The sequence below is a fragment of the Tachypleus tridentatus genome, chromosome 9 (assembly GCF_004210375.1).
Source record: "Tachypleus tridentatus isolate NWPU-2018 chromosome 9, ASM421037v1, whole genome shotgun sequence".
NCBI classification, from domain to species: Eukaryota; Metazoa; Arthropoda; class Merostomata; order Xiphosura; family Limulidae; genus Tachypleus; species Tachypleus tridentatus.
The window spans coordinates 19016903-19040850 of NC_134833.1; the positions used below are offsets into that span (position 1 = coordinate 19016903).

The 23948-nt window shown below is 34.0% G+C and overlaps 1 protein-coding gene across 14 annotated transcripts in view; it reads right to left on the reverse strand.

The window, feature by feature from the left end:
* LOC143224805 (protein roadkill-like) overlaps window positions 1–23948 on the reverse strand; it is an 87407-nt gene that overhangs the window by 9839 nt on the left and 53620 nt on the right. For 7 of the 14 annotated variants that reach the window (XM_076453119.1, XM_076453121.1, XM_076453120.1 and 4 more), the window contains 4 exons: window positions 4952–5073; window positions 3036–3187; window positions 2509–2636; window positions 340–517 (listed from right to left, as the gene is read on the reverse strand). In XM_076453119.1, coding sequence (XP_076309234.1) covers window positions 340–517; window positions 2509–2636; window positions 3036–3187; window positions 4952–5073 — 580 coding nt within the window. Of the gene's footprint in view, window positions 1–339; window positions 518–2508; window positions 2637–3035; window positions 3188–4951; window positions 5074–10315; window positions 10451–23948 lie in introns of those variants that run through there. The other 7 variants (XM_076453127.1, XM_076453128.1, XM_076453126.1 and 4 more) reach the window with 2 other exon arrangements.

Below are 23948 nucleotides of genomic sequence, written 5' to 3' on the forward strand. Positions count from 1 at the left end.
AATGTTCTCTAAATTGTTAATTATGACTATTCGGATTATCAACAACAAAAAAGACAAAATTTATTTTAGTGCTTTATGTTTTTTTTAAATGTCATCAGATGCGGTTACATAAATATGGAATTAGAAGTACAATTCTGTACCCGTTTATGCTCTCATCTCTGTCAGTAGCAAACTCTCTGTTAACCTGAAGATGACCTAGGAAGGTCGAAACATTGTTCTCTGCCTATCAATAAAAGTGTTAATACCTGTACCAGCTGTTCTGAGATACAGAAATGACTATTTTAACACTGGTTTTTGCTTGCTACTAAAATTAATATAAAAAAAACAACATAAACTTACCACCTAATATAGCTTTGTGTCCATAAAACTCTCTTCCATTTACACTTAGGATAACATCACTAAACTTTTGACTTTCAAATAATAATCCTAGGTCATCCGATAATCGGCACTCTGGAACCTTAAATTGTGTAGCATTGTTTTGTCCTGAGATGTTTATAGAGTCAGCCACCACACTCACCTGTTATTATTAAATAACATTTAGTCTTTTTTAAAACAAAAACACATTCAGAAATTTGATTGCACAAGTTTCAAAATACTTTACTTTTACCTTCACACAAACTATCACATTTCCAACACGTATTTTTGCTTCAAACAACATTAACATTGTAATTTATTTTTCTAATTGTAGTACATGTTAGAGAAGTCATAATGGCTTAGGTTTTAATCCATTGCATGTTTTGTGAAATATGAAAAAGCAGAAAAAGGTACAAATGTGTTGACAATTTAATTTTAGGACATTTTAAGACATTTCCGTATAACTAAAATATGTGAAGATATTGAATACAGGTAATGATGATACAAAGTAAAAAATATATTACTTGAAAATATTTCATTCAAAGACCTTATCAGCAATGCCAGCAAAAATGTTTAATATCATAATACTGATTTGACATATTTATCAAATATATAAAAAATACTATGAAATATATCATAAAACATAACTAATTATAAATATATTGAAATTTGTTAATTATATATATAAATTTTTTTATAAACATACTAGGAATGTTTATACTAATGACACAATTACAAACTGTGTCAAAACAAACAGTTACTTTAAGCCTATACTACACAAATATTTGTATTCCATATTCATTGAACTGTAAGAATAAATCAAAGGAATATTTAATTTTTTTCAAACAGACAAAATAAATAATAACAAATATCATATTTTGACCAAGATAATACAGGTTCAACAACAAACAATAATGCATGAAAGTAGTATTTTTAGATGTAAATACTGTCCAAGCAACCATCCAACCATCTAATTACAATCTGGCCAGTCTTTGCTGTGGGTGCAACAAAGTTAATAACACTATGAATGGTCAAGTTTGTTTGTTTGTTTTTGAATTTCACACAAAGTTACATGAGGGCTATCTGCACTAGCTGTCCCAAATTTAGCAGTGTAAGACTAGAGGGAAGGCACCTAGTCATCACCACCCACTGCCAACTCTTGAATTACTCTTTTACCAATGAATAGTGGGATTGATCATCACATTATAAAACTCTCATGGCTGAAAGGGCGAGCACGTTTGGTGCGACTGGAATTTGAACCCTTGACTCTCAGATTACGAGTCCAGCACTTTATCCACCTGGCAATGCCAAGCCTGAGGGGTTAAGTGTGACTGTTGATAGTAAATGGGACCATTTTGGTCTATGTCAGTATCATCTGTATACATATGTTAAAATGTTAAATATAATTCTACTGTAAATACTGTAATCATATATAATTGGAACTGTAGTATAATTATGAATTATTATGATTTGGATATAAAAATTAATTAAGAGTACTACCAAAATTATGATAAGATGTTTAGTTTGAGAACTGTTTCCATATTTCACAATGTCCCCACGTTGCTGAAAATAAGTAATATAATGCTGTTCTCCCAATCCTGTGGATATGTACAAGACATAAACCACAAATACGTACATTTCCTGTACTGTAAAATTGTACACTACACCATGAATTAGTTGATTTGTTTCTTTGGAAGTTTGCATAAAACTACACGAGCTATCTGCACAAGCTGCTCCTAATATAGCAGTGTAAGACTAGTGGGAAAGCAGCTAATCTTTACCACCAACTGCCAACTCTTGGGCTACTCATTTACCAATGAAGTGGGAATGACTATGACATTATAATGTCCTCACAGCTGAAGCAGTAAGCATGCAGCCTGAAGACCCACAGATTGCCTCAACCATCTGGTTGAACCAAGCGTACAGCATGAAAAGTTGGTTAAATTCAAAGATCATTGTGATTGGTTGTGTGCTTTTTTTAAGTGAAGCTTTCTAAATTTAAATAGGAAATGTTATAAAGACATATATAAAATACACAGAAATTGAAACTAAACATTAACAAAATTCTATTTCCTCTATTACTTGAATTTTCTAAATACTCCAGAAATTTAAGATAATAATTATAATTAGAAGAAGCATATATCCACAACTTACCTCACAATATAAAGTAAGTTTGTCATCTGGCAACAAACCATTAGCTTCATCTAATAAAAAATCCCGACGTATAAATTTTTTGAAGCCCCAATCTTTACCCTGAATAAACCTGTATGCACGTTGGCTCTCTGGAAAATGGATTGCAAAGATAATTTTAGAGGATAAAATAATGAACAAACAAATTAATGTATAGCCAGTAGTTATGCAGTGAATACTGCAAACATTTTAATAAAAAAGCAACGCACAAACTTTAAAGCAAAAAGAAAATTACTTTGTGGAAAAATAGTCATTATTGACAACATCTGGATGAGAGCTGGCCCGTGTTGTTGTTCAATAATTTTTATCTAGATCATTATTAATAGACAAAGTCACCAAAACCAGTATAGACAGTAATCTATAAATATGTACAGTTTGTGATGTGATTGCAGTTGAATTAAAATAATATTGTTCAAAAGTTTATTAGAAAGCTTTTCCAAGTAGCCAATGACACTGTTAGTTAAAACAACACTAAAGGTTCATATACTCACCCATTGCTTTTGTTTCTTCTCGTTTTGAATTAAGAATAGAAAACTTGAACTTTGCCCTGACTTCACTTTTATTGCATGAGACTAGTAACAAGTAGAGTGATAGGTAATCTTTACTTTCTTCATCGAGACCTTTGGGATTGACTCTTAGGCACCTACAAGTAATCCAACACATTGTAAATATTAGTTATAATTTACAAATTTTCATTAGATATAAAACATTTAAAAAACTCCTATTCCTGGAAGTAAATATGCATATCAGGTAAGCAGTAGCACTGCCTATGTAGGGGTGGCTCGGATTGTTTATTGATGTAGTATTTTAAATATCTCATCAATAGGCCATCAGAACTTTACAATACTGTACAGTATTTTCTTTTATAACAATATCTGTGTAATAATTGAATTACAAGTCCTGAGAGTGTTTGTAAATATCATAGTGAAATGTATGAAGATTTTGTTCTGCTTTCTTGTTATGTGATAACTCAAAACCAAAACAAAGATGTAACAGTTTCAAATGGAGTATCCTCTTTTATAATTATTATTAACAACTAGTAATAACCAAGAAATAAGGATCCTAGTGTAATGATGTTATCACTATACTTTGCAGTTAGTTCTTACAGAAATTTGGTGTTCCATTAAAAAATCTTAAATACAGATGAAAGAGGAATTAGAAGCCAATAATACATTAAAAAAATATTACAGTTGGAACCTCACTTTACTTTAAACCTTGTTATAAATACAACCTTGCCATATTTGTTAAAACACTGCATTAAAATAAACAAGTAAAGAAAAAAAACTTTTTAAAAAAGGAAATAAATGTAGGGATGGCAGATATTTCTTCGAAAATGATGCAAACAAGAGAGAAGGGATGGCATTTGCATCATCTTTACATAATACCACAGGCATGAAGCAGCATGCAACTATTCAATCACAATTGAGATTATTATTTTTGAATGTTAACATTCTATTATATTGTTTGCTTGTGCTATTATGTAGAGTTGATGCAAATGCCATATCCAATGTACTACTTGCATCATTTTTGAGGATTGATATTAGCCATCCCTATGTTTACTTTCTTTTTTGAAAATTTTAAAAGCTGTATGTTTTGTTTGTTTGTTTTTGAATTTTGCACAAAGCTACTCGAGGGCTATCTGTGCTAGCTGTCCCTAATTTTGTAGTGTAAGACTAGAGGGAAGGCAGCTAGTCATCACCACCCACCACCAACTCTTGGGCTACTGTTTTACCAACGAATAGTGGGATTGACCATCACATTGTAACGCTCCCACGGCTGAAAGGGCGAGCATGTTTGGCGCGATGGGGATACGAACCCGCGACCCTCGGATTATGAGTTGCACGCCTTAACGTGCTTGGCCATGCTGGACCAAAAGCTGTATATATACACAAACATGTTTGTGTGGGGATATATGTTTTATCTTTGTATGCATTTTAAAATATGTGTGATTAATTACAGTGATCAAAAGTCAAACAGCAAAAGTTTAATTATGTACTTGTCTGTATTTAGCAACATTTTATTTTTAAAAAATCTGTTGATATACATGTTACACAGTCTTGAAATTGTCCACACTTTTTCTTACTCTAACATTATAAAACATGTGGTTTTAATGAAATACAATGTACTAAGCATGCATTTGGAAAGTTCCAGATATTTAATGAAAAAAAGGTACAAAAAGCAAAGTATTTCCAGTGATTTCTGACTGTGAGTTCTTGTATGCAATGAGAAATTACCTTTACAATTATATACATTTGAGAATATTAAATAAAACTAGAAATAACACAGTTTTGAATGATTGTTCCCAATGTTTCAAAAGTAACTTCAGAAATATGAAAAAGTGCAACTTAATTCATTTTGTTCACATTTATTGCAGGAAAAGTGTCATAATAATTATGTAAAAACTTACCATCTAAGTTTGTCATTTGCTCCAGCAGAAAATGTGGAACTTTTTAGAACCTCTCCCATTTCTTCTCTACAAAAACTAAAGTTATTTATTGTCCACATGTATGAAAATTTTATCACTTTCACCTGAAAAAAAAACAACAAAACACACAACTTTTTACCAATAGCTCTTCTGGATCAATATATAAATCTATTTAACACAAGATCTTTTCTTCAATCAGGAGTTCCTTAGTGGTAGGAATTAAACTTGACATATCTGATTTTGGTGAAACTTGCAAGAAGAATGTAGCACATGATACAATAATTACACACAGAAATGGACTGAGTTATAACTGGCCACATCATCTGAAGAAACCTCAGAAGTAATGAAAGTGTTTCTTGATGTGTAACCAGTTGAAATATGTTACTATCATATGGTTTGAATATCTGGATACAGTAAAATTTGGACTTTCTAATGTTCTATGCAGCACCTCCAAAAATAATTACAATTTCTTATTCCTTGCTTTGTCACTGAGAAACACTACTTTGTCCCTAGTGAAGAAAAGATTGTGTGTTTCATTTTACATTACTGACCAAAGATAATTTCAGGAATTAATATAACCTCCCTCTCTCTATATAGATATATATATAACTTAAATACCTGCAACTACTGACAACATCATGTATATTATGTTACATCAGATGACACAATTCAGAGTTGAACTGAGGAATCTAATGTTATATATAAGATGACAACATTATATTACAAGAATTTCTTTATATTATTACAGTCCATGTTGTCATGTTTGGTCATGCTCTATCTGATGGTCACAGATCTTGACAATAGTCCTGTAGTGTAGTTTTCATTGCAAAAATGGCTTCATTATAAGACTGTCATGTAAAACGCACAAGACTACTTACTCCCTTTATGCTTTCCACAGTTCATCTAGTGTCCAAAGATGATAGTTTCTCAGCACCCATTTTAATTGCCTGATTGCAAATAAATACATAGGTGCTATCATTTTGTAACTTGACTAGGATGTTTCACGTGAAGTAATACTTTTTACAGTTTTCAGATGATTGAGGTATGTTATGTTTGAATGTATATGCTATTGAAACACTTGTATAAATGTGAGATCCTTCTTAATTAAGTTGTATATTGTTGTTTGGGACATGTAAATCTATTTTGTAACTGAAATTTGTGTTTGTTCATTCTCCCCTAGTAAAGATAAAGATGCTACATTTTGATTTGATTACCACAGTTATGACAGTTCTTTTTTGAGGTCTCTTTCTAGGCGAACCTTGTACACCAAATTGATCCATATTCTTTTGTTTTCCAATGTATTTGTGTACAAGAGATTTTTCTGCCTTACAAATTCTAAATTCTTGATCTTAACACATTTTTATGATTAAAGTCTATAAATATATGAATATTTTGAATCACAAAGGACTGTTATGTACTCTTCCACAAAAAGTGATCAATTTTTGGTGGTCCCACACTACCCACAAAACAACAAAAAATATCAAAACATACTTCAGATACATTCCATTTCAGTTTATGTCAGCTATGGTTGTCATGTGACTTGTTGATTTGCAAATTCAAAATAAGTTTAATATAACTTACTCAACCCATGTATTTCACAAATGATACCCGTTGCATTTTGAATAACAAATTCAGTCTGTCTTGCGAGGTAAATATGGTACTTTATCAGTTACTACTTATGAAACTATATATACATTTGGTTATTTATTTAGGAACCAAAACTGCTTGGGCATATAATATTTATTAGATCACTTTATTAGCCAGCTGCACACAAAACAAATATAATTATTTTGACAGGTTTAATGGTTTGACTTTATTTCAAATGTTTATCATTTAACTAAATCACATGAACACAAGGCTTCATCTGTGCAATTTACTTTAAGTTCTCAATACATTATGATAATTTAAAATTAGTTAATGTACTTAGGAACAGATTATCCTTCTGTATTAATTATACACATAAGCCAAGATTTGTTTGGTTATACATTATTATTTTCATTTCTGATTGCAAATATTTATTGCCTACTTGATCTCTGAAAATTGTATGCATTACAATTACTTTCATGTCTCAGTGCTTGCATCTTGGCTTAACTTAATTCAGAATCATTAGGCCTACTAGCAATCTTTTGACATTTTTGAAGAGGGTACTGCTTCTGTAGATTATGGTAAGGATGCAGGATTTGGTGCATCTGAATTCTCAAAAACCATTTGACAAGATGCCATCTAAAAGGCTTGTTAGATAGTGATGCAGATAAGACAATGTTTGGGAAAAGTTGGATTACTGGATAGGAAAATGGTTAAATGGAAGAAAGAAGAGGTTATTGTAAATGGAGTTCAAGTTGAATTACTGCTACAAGTGGAGTATTGTGGGTCTCAGTGTTACGAACTCTGCTCTTTTCAAGTTAGACCATTGGAATAGGTTTATGAATGGTCAATACTATAAATTTCTGAAGTTTTTTTAAGGTCATGGTTGTTGTTGATAAGAAAGATGCTGATATGTTACAAAAAGATTTATTTAATTTAATGAGTTGGGCAAATAAATGGTTATTATTATGGGCTTATTAATTATAATAAATAAAAGGTAATGCATGTGCATTATCATAATTTGAATAAGTATAATTATGATGGGATAACCTTAACAGTGCTATTGATAAAAAAGGAACTGACATCCTGGTTGGTCAGTTTCTTTACCTACAACTTTTGTTGCTATGGTAGAGAGCAAGTAAGAATTTAGATTGTTTCTATAGAAATATCGAATACAAGGCAAAACAGGTTATAATTTCATTGTGAAGTCACTTGTTAGGCTACATATAGTGTACTATGTTCAGTTTTGAACTTTTACCTTAAGAAGAGCACTAAGTTATTGAAAGATGTTCATAAAAGAGCCACCAGGGATGATACCTCAAAGAGGAATATTGTCATGTGACAATAAGTAAAGATCTCTGAAACTGTTTTCTCTAGAAAAAAGAAGAGTTAGAGGTGATCTGAAAGAGGTTTCAACATTGTTAAGGGAATTGACAGTATTGATGCATTATCTATATTTGTACGTAATAGCAAAAATGGTAAGATAAAGGAACACACACAAATTTGGCATCAAAGTTATTTTTTTCTAATAGGGTAGTAATCCTTTAGAACAGATTGCCTTTAGATGTGATGGAAGCAGTAAAGGCAGCTTGATAAACATTTAAATGATAAGGGCTGGCTTTGAGTTGTTTTTTTAATAATTTAATTTAGTGGATGAGCAGCCTAGATGAACAAACAGGTCCCCTGTCGAATTTATATAACAAGTTGGTAAGCAAAACTTTAAGTATAATGATGCAATTTATTTTCTGAGAGAAATATTTCATCTTTTGACAAACCAATGCACTGTTGAAACATGTAGTATTTCCTCCCAAAATAAATCACACCATAATGCTTAGAAGTCATTGCTTGCCAACTTATTACTATATCAACATAACGTATTTATAAACACAAACAAGTTAACATGCATTTTTTTAAATATTTGAACATTTCATTTTAATTCCTTTGCATATAAACAAGTTACACTAGATCCAAAATGAATTGGTCAGTAACCAATTATTTGAATCAATCTTTAATAGCACTCTACAGAGAAGTTGTGAGTCTCAATGTTTTGAATGGTGTTATTACTTATTTTTAAGAGACTGCACATTGAATTTATTTGTTCAAGAATAAAAGCAATAGTGTGAAACATTAACTAATCCAGCTGTTTCAATAGTGTGAAACATTAACTTATTCAGTTGTTTCAATGGTGTGAAACATTAACTTACTCAGTTGTTTCAATAGTGTGAAACATTAACTTACTCAGTTGTTTCAATAGTGTGAAACATTAACTTACTCAGTTGTTTCAATAGTGTGAAACATTAACTTACTCAGTTGTTTCAATAGTGTGAAACATTAACTAATTCAGTTGTTTCAATAGTGTGAAACATTAACTAATTCAGTTGTTTCAATAGTGTGAAACATTAACTTACTCAGTTGTTTCAATAGTGTGAAACATTAACTTATTCAGTTGTTTCAATAGTGTGAAACATTAACTTATTCAGTTGTTTCAATAGTGTGAAACATTAACTTATTCAGTTGTTTCAATGGTGTGAAACATTAACTAATCCAGTTGTTTCAATAGTGTGAAACATTAACTTACTCAGTTGTTTCAATAGCGTGAAACATTAACTTACTCAGTTGTTTCAATAGCGTGAAACATTAACTTACTCAGTTGTTTCAATAGTGTGAAACATTAACTAATTCAGTTGTTTACCTAATTGCCTTATGAAAGAAAATGAATTTTGCCAATTTACTTTTCATTTTGTTCTTATTATGTAGTTTTGTTTGTTTTGAATTTTCACACAAAGCTATATGAGGGCTATCTATGCTAGCCAACCCTAATTTAGTAGTATAAGAGGTAAGGCATCTAGTCATCGTCACCCACCACCAACTCTTGGGCTACTCTTTTACCAATGAAGTGAGATTGACCATCACTTTATAGTGCTCCCATGGCTGAAAGGGCAAGCATGTTTGGCATGATAGGGATTTGAACCCATGACCCCGAGATAATGAGTCAAACACTTTAACCACCTGGCCATGGATTAAATAATCTTTGAAGGAACTTTGTCTTCTCTTTCTAAATATTGTGGGATGAAGTATATACTTGTTGGTCAGGCAGTCTATATTCTTAACTATTATTAAGACAAAATGAGAAAGTTAATTCAAAATTAAGTATATAATAATTACACTACAATATCTCTTCTAACAAATATCTGAAACCTTTATAGTTATAGTATGATGATAGCTTACTGGTGGTGGAAAAACAAAAAATGACACATTAACTGTTTGCATGTTAACAAGATAGACTGCAGGCAATACAAATTTTGTTGTTCAAATATCTGGCAAGAAACAAGTTTAGCCTGGAGGTAGCCTCTGTTCCCACTGTTGTTTTTTTTTAATTTAATGATTATAGAAACACTGTAAGTTACAAACTTACATACAAAACTTTATCAACTGCACAGATATTTTTGTTAAATGATAAATTAGTTAAATGAAGTGTCTTTTACTGGCAAAATCTTTCAAACAATTCTATCCTAAAGGAAAGACAGCAAAAACCCTAAAAAAAAAGAGGAAGAAAAACTGGTAGTGGTAAACTACTGAGGTTTATGTACATAGTGTGGTATGGCTACTTAAGTCATTTATTCTGGACTGGTACCTTTATCGCACTGTTTGCTTGGTGTAAACCGGTAAGACTGTATAAGAAAGTATGATCATAACAAATTACATTTTATACTTTACTGGCTTTCTTTAAAAGAATAACAAGGCCAAATTGATTTGACGTACCTACTTTGGACATCTGCCAGGCAGTTCCAATTGTCAAGCTTATTAGTACCTTTTAATAGTGGTGAACACTATGACAAAAACCATAAAAGCACCTAACACAACTCTGTTGGAGCTAGAAAACTAACAAAGAAGCTTGAACAGAAAACATGAGAGTAAAGCTGGTTTTTTTTCTTCCTATGAATTCACTGGTTCTTTTACATAAGGTACATGCAGTAACTAATTGAATAAAAACCATGCAATAAATGGATAGGTTTGGTAATGCGTAGAACAGTGCAGTTTAATTTTACAAGTATGAATCAATAATGAGGTAAAAACCCATTATTTATACGATGCAATAATGAGGTGAAAACCCATTATTTATACGATGCAATAATGAGGTAAAAACCCATTATTTACCGATCTCAAGCAAATACAAGCCAATTTACGACTTTTTTAAATTTCAGATACGTGACCGATTATGGTGCTGTAAACCCACCAAGTGGGTTGGTAGGAAAGAAGGCTGGTCTCAGGAGAAGACTGCTACTGAATTTAATACACATAATCTATAGAGAGAGAAAGGGTAAAAAGAATGTTCAAGGACACTGAACATCTGGAACAACAAATTAGCAGTGAGTATTAGACTAATTAAAAATGACATGAATATGCTTCACAGAATCCAAAAAAGAATGAAACTACCATCTCAAAACTTGTTTTAAGTTACAAGGACAAAAAACGTTAAAAAATGATGAGGCAAGACTTAAAACAATGCTGATAAATGAATATCCACAGCAAAGTTAAACTGATTACATAGATAAATAAATTAGAAAAAGACTATATTTACTACCCTGATGATAAACATGTAATCAAAAGTAGTTGACTTGTATAACTAATAAAGCTTTACATTTTCTTGTAACATGAATCATTTTCTTCCTTTTATGTACATATATTCTACAGCACAATGTTCCTGAAAATAATTTTAAAATTATGAATTTATTAGTTTGCTAAGGTAAAATTGAGGTGTTTATTATCCAGATATATCTATTAAAGAAAGCAAAGTTAGTAATTTGCAGAAGAGAACAGCTGATGGGATCATACAATCTGTTCTTAGTTTTAAAAAGCTTAGAACTGGTGAAGACAACATAAATTTTTTACATTAATAGAATATGTATTAGTTACTGCACCAGACAATATATGATTACAACAAATGTTAGTGATGCCTAAAGGTCAAGAACAACTGTGCTTTTAAGCACTTTTACTAAGCACACTAGGATATAGCAAGCATGAAAATGTTTGTTCTGTGTAATATGAAATATGCTTTAACAAGTTTCTCAAGTTAAACAAAAAACAAACTCCACAGTTCCATATGATACATTTTGAATGTTTTGTTTTATAATTTCAGAAGTGATGTACAAACCATAAGTTTTAAACAGTGAAGTAAATAGAAAATTGCATCCCCCAGTTACAGTTGTTCTGTTACCACTAGAAGCTCCAACTGATTTAAGCCCACCTGCTAGCAGAAAATGGATAATACACACAGGATTAGCAAAGACAGAAACTCAATGCACAGACAAGCTTACACAGATGTTAAGTGTGAAGATAAAAATGCAATGGCTCAATAATACATAATTTTCTCAAATCAGACACCAAATTAAGTTCCTCTGATGTTATGAATTTGTTTTGTGCAAAAAAAAAAAAAAATCACACATGAACCTAACATTTTATATTCCAGTATATTTTCCTCATTAATTTTACCAATAATTAAGATCTTATTGAGACAGGAGAAGGATACATCAGGAATTAATGAACTGTATTTGATCACAACTTTACTCTAATAATGTACTTTTCTGTGATGTAAAATATAGTGTTTTGTCAATAAAAAACAAAGGTCAGCATACTTCTTTCTCCAACAAGCAATATTTTTTATAATTTACTAATAAATCGGTTAACTACTTGACTCTAGTTGCTCAGCTTTTTAATGTTCTTTGGTTTTTGAAAGTACATACTTGTATTTCACAACAAGGATCCAAACATTCAAAATCTTGGTCATTATTGCTTTCTATGAATGTCTCTTTTGTTTGGTTTTGTGAGACAAGAAGTGACATTATGGCTTTCACAACACCCTTTTCTTCAAGTCTCTACAGATAAACTGGTATGTCACCCACTTCTCAAACAAGAAGGGGTAAATGTCAATGTTAACTGGTTGAATAACTATTTAAAATAACTTAAGTTTTTTTTAAACATATCAGTTGAATCAGCTTTAGCCTATTTTCATTGTTTGAATGTATTGTAAGATGTCAATGTACATTCACAATAATTTTTACTGATAAATGAACTTCATCAATGCAAATATGGAAATCACACAAGTTATACAGTACTGACTGTCAACATGCACATGCATCTTCATGCCACTCCCTTCATAAAATGAGAACTTATTTATTCATTCAGCTTGTGTATATTAACTTTATATACAATCTTAAATTTCACCATACTTTGCTCCTCCTCCCTCAAATAAGACCCACAAGACTGGTATCTGAGAAACCAACTGAAAAGCATTGTTCACACCTCACAGTAGGAATAACAATAACTATAAGAGTGTACAGGCCAAGCCTACAACTACCAAACATATTGACTGTTAACTACATTCAATGTAATACAAGGTCCTTGGACAAGAATCAAAAGAGGTGCCCTTAATTATTTGTTGTAATAAACGTCTTTTCCACAGGGCCTTGGCCTGGGTTTTCTAATTTCTTTGGAAGTGGAAAGGTAAAACTGTCTATAACTGAAAGATTTGATTTAGCATATGAGAGCCACACCCTCATCCTATATGTAATTTTCATGGTATTTAACAGTTTCAATGGTACCCTTTGTGTAATTCAATTTCAAATCAGTTAATGAATAAATAATTATTTCTTTCAAGCTTTATTCCATACACATAAATAATGGTGTAACTTTGGTTTAAAAAGGGTGTGTGTGGTGACACTCTTCGCAGATAGGCTGTGCAAGAGGGTGCTCTACCTAAATATTTTTTATCCTTGAAAATTACGAACGTGTGCAACATTCGATAATTGACTTTGCAATCGAAAACTAGACAACTTACTTGTTACTTAGTGTTGGTTTTATTACTTACTGTGTGAAATTAGTAAACTTCGTTCACATTTTCAAATCGTAAATCGGCCCATTAGGAGAACACGTATCCTGTTTTCTCAAGGCTAATTACCGCAGAAGAGAAGCTACTGAGATCGTTTTGTCCAAAAAAAAAAAAAAAAAAAAAAAATGCAACATGATAGCTCCAACATGGCAACTGAGAATAAGTTTTGCTCGGTCCAGCTGGTACTGGAGGCGGCCTCGGCTCCAAGGCCGTTCGTTAGTTAGTTGAGGCCGCTAGCCCTCACGCTCTTTTGACGTGTTTGGTTATGATCTGCCAGGTCGATAGCATTCAAGATTACATACACGGTTGCTTACAATAAAAGCGATCGAAGAAAGACAGTTGTATCATTTACTGATACCATGTGATCTGAAGAAAACATATAATATGCTCTATCGGTTCTTAACTATATTTTACCTCTGACTACATTCACAACACAGTACGATTATCTCGACTTAGTGCTACAAAAAAGTAGGTTTATGGGCCAAGGATCTCAATTCTTTCTATATCAGTGTTAAGACTCGAAAACATAACGTACGAATCACACCGTTAAGGGGCGAAAATACTCGGAGTTTATTCATTATTTGAATATAAAGAGAGTACTACTACTTTTCCATTCAAAGGGTTTCTTTTCATAATTTCCACCAACACCAATTTTAATGTGCATATTTAAAGTTTAAACGTCATAAGGGTAATATTAACGTTTTGTTAAAACCACTTTAGTTGATCAAGGCAATTATGGAATAATTTACTCCAAAATATTTTATCTTTAGAAAACTTTGTCTTTCACAGAACACTGAAATCATGCATTATGGCACTCGACTTGATTGCTACTCATATATGACCTTTATCATAAACCGTGATATAAGCACGAATTGTACAAGGGCAGTCTCATAACACTTCTTCACCTAATAGGTAATAATTATCTTTAAAACTGAAGAGAAAGCAAAACAAAAAATATCACTACACAGTATAGTAAAATATAGGAAAGAAGTGGACACAGGTTGTCAATACCATGTGTTAGATTAGTGATTTCCAACCTATAGTTCAAGTACCCCTGGGGTTATTAGAGAACTCAATTTTTGCGTCTTGCTGACTAGCCCTAGAAATATTTCTTTAGATATATATTTTATGAAATACATTAGTTTTTATAACTATTTTTTGATCGGAGGTACAGGGTATTATCTAAAAACTGGGACCAGTGTTTTAGTTAACCCAACACAAGAAGCACTTATGTTTATGAAGTGCCCAAAATTAAAAAATTACTAACACTAGGGGCGTTAAATTATTTATTTCCACGATAGGGTTAGATGACGCGTGCTTCGCGTGAAACAATAACAAAACTTGTGAGCCGAGCCCATAGGAAGAGGGTAAGAGGACGCACACCTGGGCAACGAACGTGGCCACACCAGGTGAAAGACCTGGGGTGCGCAAAGTTCGTTCACTAACACTGACCTACCAGTATCTCATGCAGAGAGGATAAAGAACGCATTATATCACAGTTCTATTATGAAGTAGCAATCCAAATCAAAGATTTAATTATCATAGTAACTGCCGACGAACAAAACCAAAGTGAACACCTTTTGTGATCCTGCTAAAAACAGAAATAATATCGATATAAATATTTCACATTAACGAGGACAACATTGTTCAACCTTGATTCAGCTTCCCTCCCCCCAAAACAAGACCACCCAGGTGTCATCCGACCTTTACATTTTCATTCAAGTCTGTAGTGTTGCCGAACTGTATCTGGTACATCAATCTTCGACAAAACAAGTTGAAAAACCGATCAAACGTTCGAGTTTGAAGTCAGCTTGGCTTGGCAATAAAGAAAACTTTCTTACAAATTCAATACACCAACGTTTGAACAAGATTTTATCACCACCAGGTGTGACTAACCCTCGTCGTTATACTGGTTATGTTCAGGTCGTAAATAAAGTTGTCTTCTTACCCATTCGAAACATCTTCGCTTCTTCTTTGTGGGTATTTGGGTATGTTGAATTTTTAAATACCCAGGAGGGTGAGGTGCACAAGACCTCTTCTTCCATTTCGAAACATCTCCAAAATCCGTTGCTTCAAAGTGGATTCCGCGCCATCAAAGACAAATATAAAACATCACAGAATGGCATCCTAGACCACTTCTTTGGTCAACGACATACCAGCAATGTAGGATTCGATAAATATCATAAACCAACCATCATTTTCACTACAGTTGTAGATAATGTTTCGCACAAAATCGTAGCAAAAACTTGAAAAAACATTATATATGCAGGGTGTCCATAAACTATTCACCCCATTACAAGCCTTTATGAATTCTCTATTAGACATGCTATCTTAAAACGGTTTACAGCAACTAATAACACAACAACAATTTTTTTTTTATAAATTAAGTAAGCTACCACAGTTCAGTTAATAATTCAGCCTTAATGTTCTGCGTGTTACCAATTGGGCTTCACGAGGAAGTTTACTGAATTATTGATTGAACTGTGGTAGTTTACTAAATTAAACAAAATAAATTCTTGTTGTGTTATTAATTGCAGCAAACCGTTTTGAGATAGCTCATATAACAGAGAATTTATAAAGACCAATAATGGGGTGAATAATTTACGGCCACCTTGTATACAAAATATTTCTGATTAGAAATTTCTTTAAGTCAATACAAGTGACATAATAGTCAGACGGTTATATTTATGTAAGAAAGTTATTTTGGATTTTCAACTACCGAATAACCATCAATAAAAGAGGCGTAACACTATTTTGTTTATTTAAAAATAAACTTGGCGTAGCCTAGTGGTTAGAGCAATCGATTCGAGATCTACGCTTTAGGGGGTTAAAATCTCGTCACTGAAGATGCTCGCCTTTTCAGTCATACGGTCATTATGTTTTGGTCAATCCCAGTTTTCGCTGGTAAAAAATTAAAATAAATAAAGAGTTGCCCAAGGATTGACTCGTTGGGTGATAGACTAGCTGCTTTCTCTCTAGTTTATAAAGAGTTGCCCAAGGATTGACTCGTTGGGTGATAGACTAGCTGCTTTCTCTCTAGTTTATAAAGAGTTGCCCAAGGATTGACTCTTTGGGTGATAGACTAGCTGCTTTCTCTCTAGTTTATAAGGAGTTGCCCAAGGATTGACTCGTTGGGTGATAGACTAGCTGCTTTCTCTCTAGTTTATAAAGAGTTGCCCAAGGATTGACTCGTTGGGTGATAGACTAGCTGCTTTCTCTCTAGTTTATAAAGAGTTGCCCAAGGATTGACTCGTTGGGTGATAGACTAGCTGCTTTCTCTCTAGTTTATAAAGAGTTGCCCAAGGATTGACTCGTTGGGTGATAGACTAGCTGCTTTCTCTCTAGTTTATAAAGAGTTGCCCAAGGATTGACTCTTTGGGTGATAGACTAGCTGCTTTCTCTCTAGTTTATAAAGAGTTGCCCAAGGATTGACTCGTTGGGTGATAGACTAGCTGCTTTCTCTCTAGTTTATAAAGAGTTGCCCAAGGATTGACTCGTTGGGTGATAGACTAGCTGCTTTCTCTCTAGTTTATAAAGAGTTGCCCAAGGATTGACTCGTTGGGTGATAGACTAGCTGCTTTCTCTCTAGTTTATAAAGAGTTGCCCAAGGATTGACTCGTTGGGTGATAGACTAGCTGCTTTCTCTCTAGTTTATAAAGAGTTGCCCAAGGATTGACTCGTTGGGTGATAGACTAGCTGCTTTCTCTCTAGTTTATAAAGAGTTGCCCAAGGATTGACTCGTTGGGTGATAGACTAGCTGCTTTCTCTCTAGTTTATAAAGAGTTGCCCAAGGATTGACTCGTTGGGTGATAGACTAGCTGCTTTCTCTCTAGTTTATAAAGAGTTGCCCAAGGATTGACTCGTTGGGTGATAGACTAGCTGCTTTCTCTCTAGTTTATAAAGAGTTGCCCAAGGATTGACTCGTTGGGTGATAGACTAGCTGCTTTCTCTCTAGTTTATAAAGAGTTGCCCAAGGATTGACTCGTTGGGTGATAGACTAGCTGCTTTCTCTCTAGTTTATAGAGTTGCCCAAGGATTGACTCGTTGGGTGATAGACTAGCTGCTTTCTCTCTAGTTTATAAAGAGTTGCCCAAGGATTGACTCGTTAGGTGATAGACTAGCTACTTTCTCTCTAGTTTATAGCTTTAAAATTAGCAGATAGCCCTCGCGTAGCTTTGCGTAAAATTAAACAAACAATACTTAAAAATTGAAGCATTCAAACGTTAGCATCTGGTGATACATATGTCATCACAGAAAGATGACATAGAATGAAACCCCGAAATCAGATATATACATTTCATCTTTGTAAGTAGGCACGTGCTAAGTGTGTGTGTGTGTGTGTGTGTATCACCTCAGTTTAAAAAAAAGATGATTTAATCAGTTTCTTACCTCATCCACTAAAATACATCTTAACACAAGACCTCGGTTTTTATATATACCAATCGTTGGATAAACGGAACAAGCCACGAAAAAAGTGTTAACAAACGCAAAGCTGGTCAAACGACGAGTCGAGAATGTGACGTCATACAGGTATAAGTATGTAATTTGCACGTATCATCCCGAAATTAATATTATTAGCAAGAATACACGCCCTCTGGGCGTGAGTAACTGTTAGTTCCTGCCAATGGCTATTGGGCCTGTGGTTTTTCTCTGGAATTGTCTACAACTATGTACTCGTACTTGAAGTTCAAATAATGTTAACCATTCGGGAGAAAAAAATATTTTATTGAAATGTCAGTTTAAAAATGAGCTATTATCACAGCATTACGTCACAGAGTAGGTTTTACTCAAGTATTTCTTTGTAGAAACAGTTATCAACGAATGTGTCTTATTTTTCTGTTGTAACATTCGTAAGATCTTCACTAAAGGATTTTTTTAAGTTTGTTTTTTTATTGGTTTTAAATTTGAAACATAGCTCTTTTTATTGTAATATTTATTGGTTAAATCTGAAACTTGATCAATAAAAATTGCAAACAAAAAAGGAGTTTGTGTGAAACATAATTTGTACGTAAAGTTCAATTGATTTATTTATTGCCCAGATATAAAAATATTACCCAGTTATGATTGGTAATGATCGATGGGGCAGTTTCCGTTACCCGAGGTATGGAACTACGTATCGCAAGCCCCACTGAAATAAAATACTCGTGTCACAAATCCGTGAAATGAATGCAGAAGCGTGTTTGGTTTCGTATGTCATTATCTGCGCATTAAGTTAAAATAACATTTATATTCTATTATGTAAATACCAATATAAAACTCAACACAATATCAAGCTCGTAAGAGAATGTTCGAAGGGGGGTTCTAATTTGTAGATCAAAATCTAAAACATTGTGTGAGGCACAATTAGTATTCAAACTGTTAACGCTGAGGATGGGGCCAGAGGGCGTGTAACATTCAAATAAAAAGTAGTAATTCTTCATTAAAGATTGTGTGGAAAATGTTAAATATCATAAACAGCTACGTTATAACTACTTAAGCATCATTTAAGCATCAAAAATTGGAGGTTCGATCGAACTTTGACCTCCACCCTCCCATGACGTGTGGTTAACGTACTCCGCAGCCAATGGTATGCAGTGAAATGTACAAGAACGGTCCGTAAGTAACACAAACTACGATACGAATCTTATCAGAAACGTCCGTGAATTGCCACTGTACGTTTTCGGTTAAAATGTCTCAGTTTAACTTTAAAACGTCCATACAAATAACAAACATTTCAATTTCGACTTAGATACAAGTTCAGTTTGGTGTTAACTAGCATTTAGCAGCTTTTAGAAGATGGGAAGAAATTTTTGGTTTGTTAGTTAAGCACAAAGATGCACAATGTGTTGTCTGTGCTCTGCCCGCCACGGGTATCGAAACCCGGTTTTTAGCGATACGAGTCCGCAGACACACCGCTATGGCACAGGGGAACGTAGAGAAGAGGTGCTTGACATATTGTTATTATGTATAAGTTTACTAAGATTAATTGAGATATTTTTCACTCGCACTTTATCTAGGGAATAATTTAAAACACTAAATAAGTCTATCTAGTAACAGAGAGATGTTGTTAAACTATTAAAAAAACGTTACTGTTCGACAAGTTAGCACTAGGACATGGAGGTCGTGTCCTCGGTTTTGTTTTTGGGTTTGCTTCGCTTACTCTACCATACATACGGTTAAAAGTCATTGCTTGAAACCTAAGTTTGACCTCGGTAGAGTATTGGCTCGAGTTCCAATACTTTTTGGAGGCTGCACATAATGCTTAATTTTAAGGGTTTAACGTTTAGACAGGTCGGTGTTGCAGCATTATGTTCAATTACTGACTTGATATACCACTTGTAAATTTCAAACATATTTCCACTTGAAGCACCTTCACAAAACTCGTACATTTACTTCGTTTTTCTAGATTTTTATTCTAATGTCAATGTTATAGTCCAGGAAATTCTAATATTATATATGAAACCACCAAATAGTTTAAATTACTGTAACTGCATGGAGCAGTTTGGTTCGTTTTGAATTTCGCGCAAAGATACTCGAGGGCTATCTGCGTTAACCATCCCTAATTTAGCTGTGAAAGACCAGAGGGAAGGGAGCTAGTCATCACCACCCATCACAACTCTTGGGCTGTTCTTTTACCAACGAATAGAGGGATTGACTATCATATTATTAGCGCCCCCACAGCTGAATGGGCGAGCATGTTTGGTGTGATGGGGAATCAAACCCACTGTCCTCAGATTACGAGTTGAGTGCCTTAACCACCTGGCTGTGCCAGGTACTACACGAAGGCTATCTACGCTAGCCATCCCTAATTTAGGAGTGTGAGACTAAAGGGAAGGCAGCTAGTCACCACCACTCACCGCCAACTCTTGGGCTACTCTTTTACCAATGAATAGTGGGATTGACCGTCACATTATAACGCTCAGACGGTTAAAAGGGGCGAGCATGTTTGTTGTGATGGGGATTCGAACCCGCGACCCTCGGATTACGAGTCGATTGCCTTATCCACCTGGCCATGCTGAGCCTGCATGGAGAAAGTTCTATGCGTGTGTAGCGTAGGCATGGTTGTTTATTATTTTTGAAGATTTTATAAGATAGTTTATTTTTGAGTTTTTCGACGCTTAATTTGTTAAGCCATTCTTTTATTGAGTTTATGAGCGGATAAAGGAAGCTGTGGATTTTTCTAACAGTCACTTCATCTGCATATTGACATAACATGCGGGCATTTTTGTCTACAAGATTAGCATGATGCTTACATACCTGATGAAAGTAATAGAGGTAAGTAGAAAACGTAGAAATTTGATGACAATAAACCATCGCAGCCTTATCATATGCCTGTATTATTTTACTCCTGAAATTCCTATACGTTGAAAACAAAAATATCAATTTCTCTACCTCACGTACAGGTTTCCTCACAAAACGTCATAACGCAACACATAAAAGACAGGTTTGGTTTGTTTTTTAAATTTCGCGCAAAGCTGCGCGAGAGCTATCTGCGCTAGCTGTCCCTAATTCAACAGTGTAAGACTAGAGAGAAGGCAGCTAGTCATCACCACTCATCGCCAACTCTTGGGCTACATTTTTACAAACGAATAGTGGGATTGACCGTAACTATAACGCCCCACACGGCTTAAAGGGCGAGCATGTTTGGTGCGATGAGGATTACGAGTCGAGCGCCCTAACCACCTGGCCATGCCGGGTCCATAAAAGACAGGCCACAATGCGTAGTTTTGAGACTAAAAGACGAAGATTTCACAAAACAAATCAGGATGAACGAGGAATCAGTTGTTTGACATCAGTGTTCTTCCATTTTGTTCATTTTGTTTGTAGTTTTGATCAAGAAACATAACAATAAAATTTTTTCGTTGTGGTAAATGAAATAATAACTTGACCTAAGTAAGAGTTTTTTTTTTCCTTTGTGATGTGATAGAGAAAATTTTTTTTTTTCAAAATTCGCGTAGCTGAATTATGGAAAATGGGTTATTAGAAAACCAAAATAACTTGTATGAACTTTAAACTGGCTTTCACGTGTGCTCCAAGTGGGTGTCTCCTGCTTCACTTCATTATCGCAAAAAAAAAAAAAAAATTGAATTTCGCGCAAAGCTAATCGAGGGCTATCTGCGCTAGCCTTCTCTAATTTAACAGTGTAAGACTAGAGGGAAGGCAACTAGTCGTCACCACCCACCGCCAACTCTTCAGCTACTCTTTTACCAACGAATAGTGGGTTCGAACGTCACATTATAACGCCCCCACGGCTGAAAAGGTGAGCTTGTTTAGTGTGATGGGGATTCGAACACGCGACCCTCAGATTACGAGTCGCACACCTTAACTCACCTGGCCATGCCGGGCCATAAAAATTATAACGCCCCACGGCTGAAAGGGCGAGCATGTTTAGTGTGATGGGGATTCGAACCCGCGATCCTCAGATTACGAGTCGATTGCCTTAACCACCTAGCCATGCCGGGCCTTTCAGTTTTGTATATTTTATCGACAAAAAAAAGCTTGTGTTTTAACTTTTTTCAATAATTTTGCCTAAATAACTAGAAAAGTTTACCAATAACGTTCTGAATTATTCGCTAACCATCCTTTGTAGAACATGGTCACCTTGGCTTACTTTGAAGAGTTTGGTATACGAATCCATATTTCAATAATAGGTTAAAAACAGGCACTAGATGTTCGTGTAGTCTCAGACAGGTCATTTTATACAAGTATAATTTATAATTAGTTTTGTCCAGGAACTCTAATATGTTCCCCTGTTTATGTCTGTGGTTACCGGTTGAAGTAATTGGTTTCGAATCGTATGATGTTCTTCAGTACGAAGTAACGAGCTGTTGTATTAATTCGTTTGATGAAGAACATCCATATGCGAGATTCATCCCGAGTTTTAAAGGCATCTTGAAGATATGATTTAAATTTGTCTGCTGTTTGTTTGTTGGGGTTATGTTTGGGTATTGAATAAATCGTTTTATTTCACGCGGCATTTCGAACAACCGCAGTCAGCCACGTTTCTCTTCGAAAGTTACTAACTTTTCAAAAACTGAAAATATTCGTCATAAAGAAACACGTGGGATGAATTTATAATTCTGAAGAAAAAGCCTTACACAGATTACGCAATGTGTTAGTTCAATAGTCGAGATTCACAGATTACGCAATGTGTTAGTTCAATAGTCGAGATTCACAGATTACGCAATGTGTTAGTTCAATAGTCGAGATTTATTTTTACAAACACCTCAGCGAAGATTCAAGGATGTCACAAAATAAAACGTTCCTTTAAGGGTCCACTGTACCCAAAATGTAAAACATCTTAGATCCCTCACCCTTTATATGTAACCCAAGATTCAGAAACACGACATACTCTTTCTAGTTGTGCTGTTATAGGTTATGACAGAAAAATCCAAAGAAAACTATTTTACCCAATGACTACTACTCGACGAAATATTTGTTTCTTTACTCAAGTTTTCGAATTTCATAGAGGATTTTTCCAGCAGATCGACAAAAAGAAAAAGGCTATTCTGGAAAACGAAATGGACTTCTCTACCAACAATGTTTACAGTTAAACACAGTCATATTTATTACATTATACATCTTCATATCCAAGAAAAAAGAAGAATTAGGATAAGATGGTGGTCAAACCACCAAACATTTCACATAAAACATGAATATTAACTTGTTACAACACCATGGTTAATTATTTCGTGTCGACACATTCGATGTAAGACCTCGCAAAACATCAACGAGCTCTAGTAGAACCACGGTTTGGGAATGACTTTTCTGACTTAGAAAACTGTGAACAGACCAAAAAAAGTGCCTTTTAAAGAATGATACACTGGTGTACTTGTCTGTTTATCATATCCAACATAATAAAGGTAACATGATTTTGGATAAACGAAACACCACGAAAGAAGTATCGACCTTCCTCTGTTTAGAAAATTTAATGGTGACAATCATTCTGTCACTGACACGCGCGTCCTCATTTCTAAACATGCTCCACTAAAGAAATTTCCAGAAAAACAATGCAGCGTGATATTTAAACAACGAATTTTATATTCTGGTGGATTAAATGAAAAATTCTCTTATATCTAACGTCTTATTGCTGTTAAGTTAACGTAATTATGCATGCACATATCTTTATTATCTGTGGTTATTACTTATTTTAATACGAATTTACTTACCTATTACATACACATGCATCTTCAAGGTTTATAGAACGTGATTTACTGATAGTTGGTTTATGTGATATTATATTGTTATTTACACAATCGAGTGCTTTTGTTTTAAATTTGTTTATTTTTCCACCTGCAGTTTAACACGTTGTTGAGGAAGGGGCAAGAGTCGCTCGAAATAAAACAACTAACCCATTGTATGTATGTGTGAATTTCATTGTAACGTCGTGTGGACATGAAATCACATCTCATGTCAATCTCTTGATTTGATGTACGTACTTTGGGTTCGCACTGTACCAAAGGCACGAACAGTAGAAATCACACGTGTGCTGCAAATGAAGCACTGTCGGCAGTTTTTATACATCAC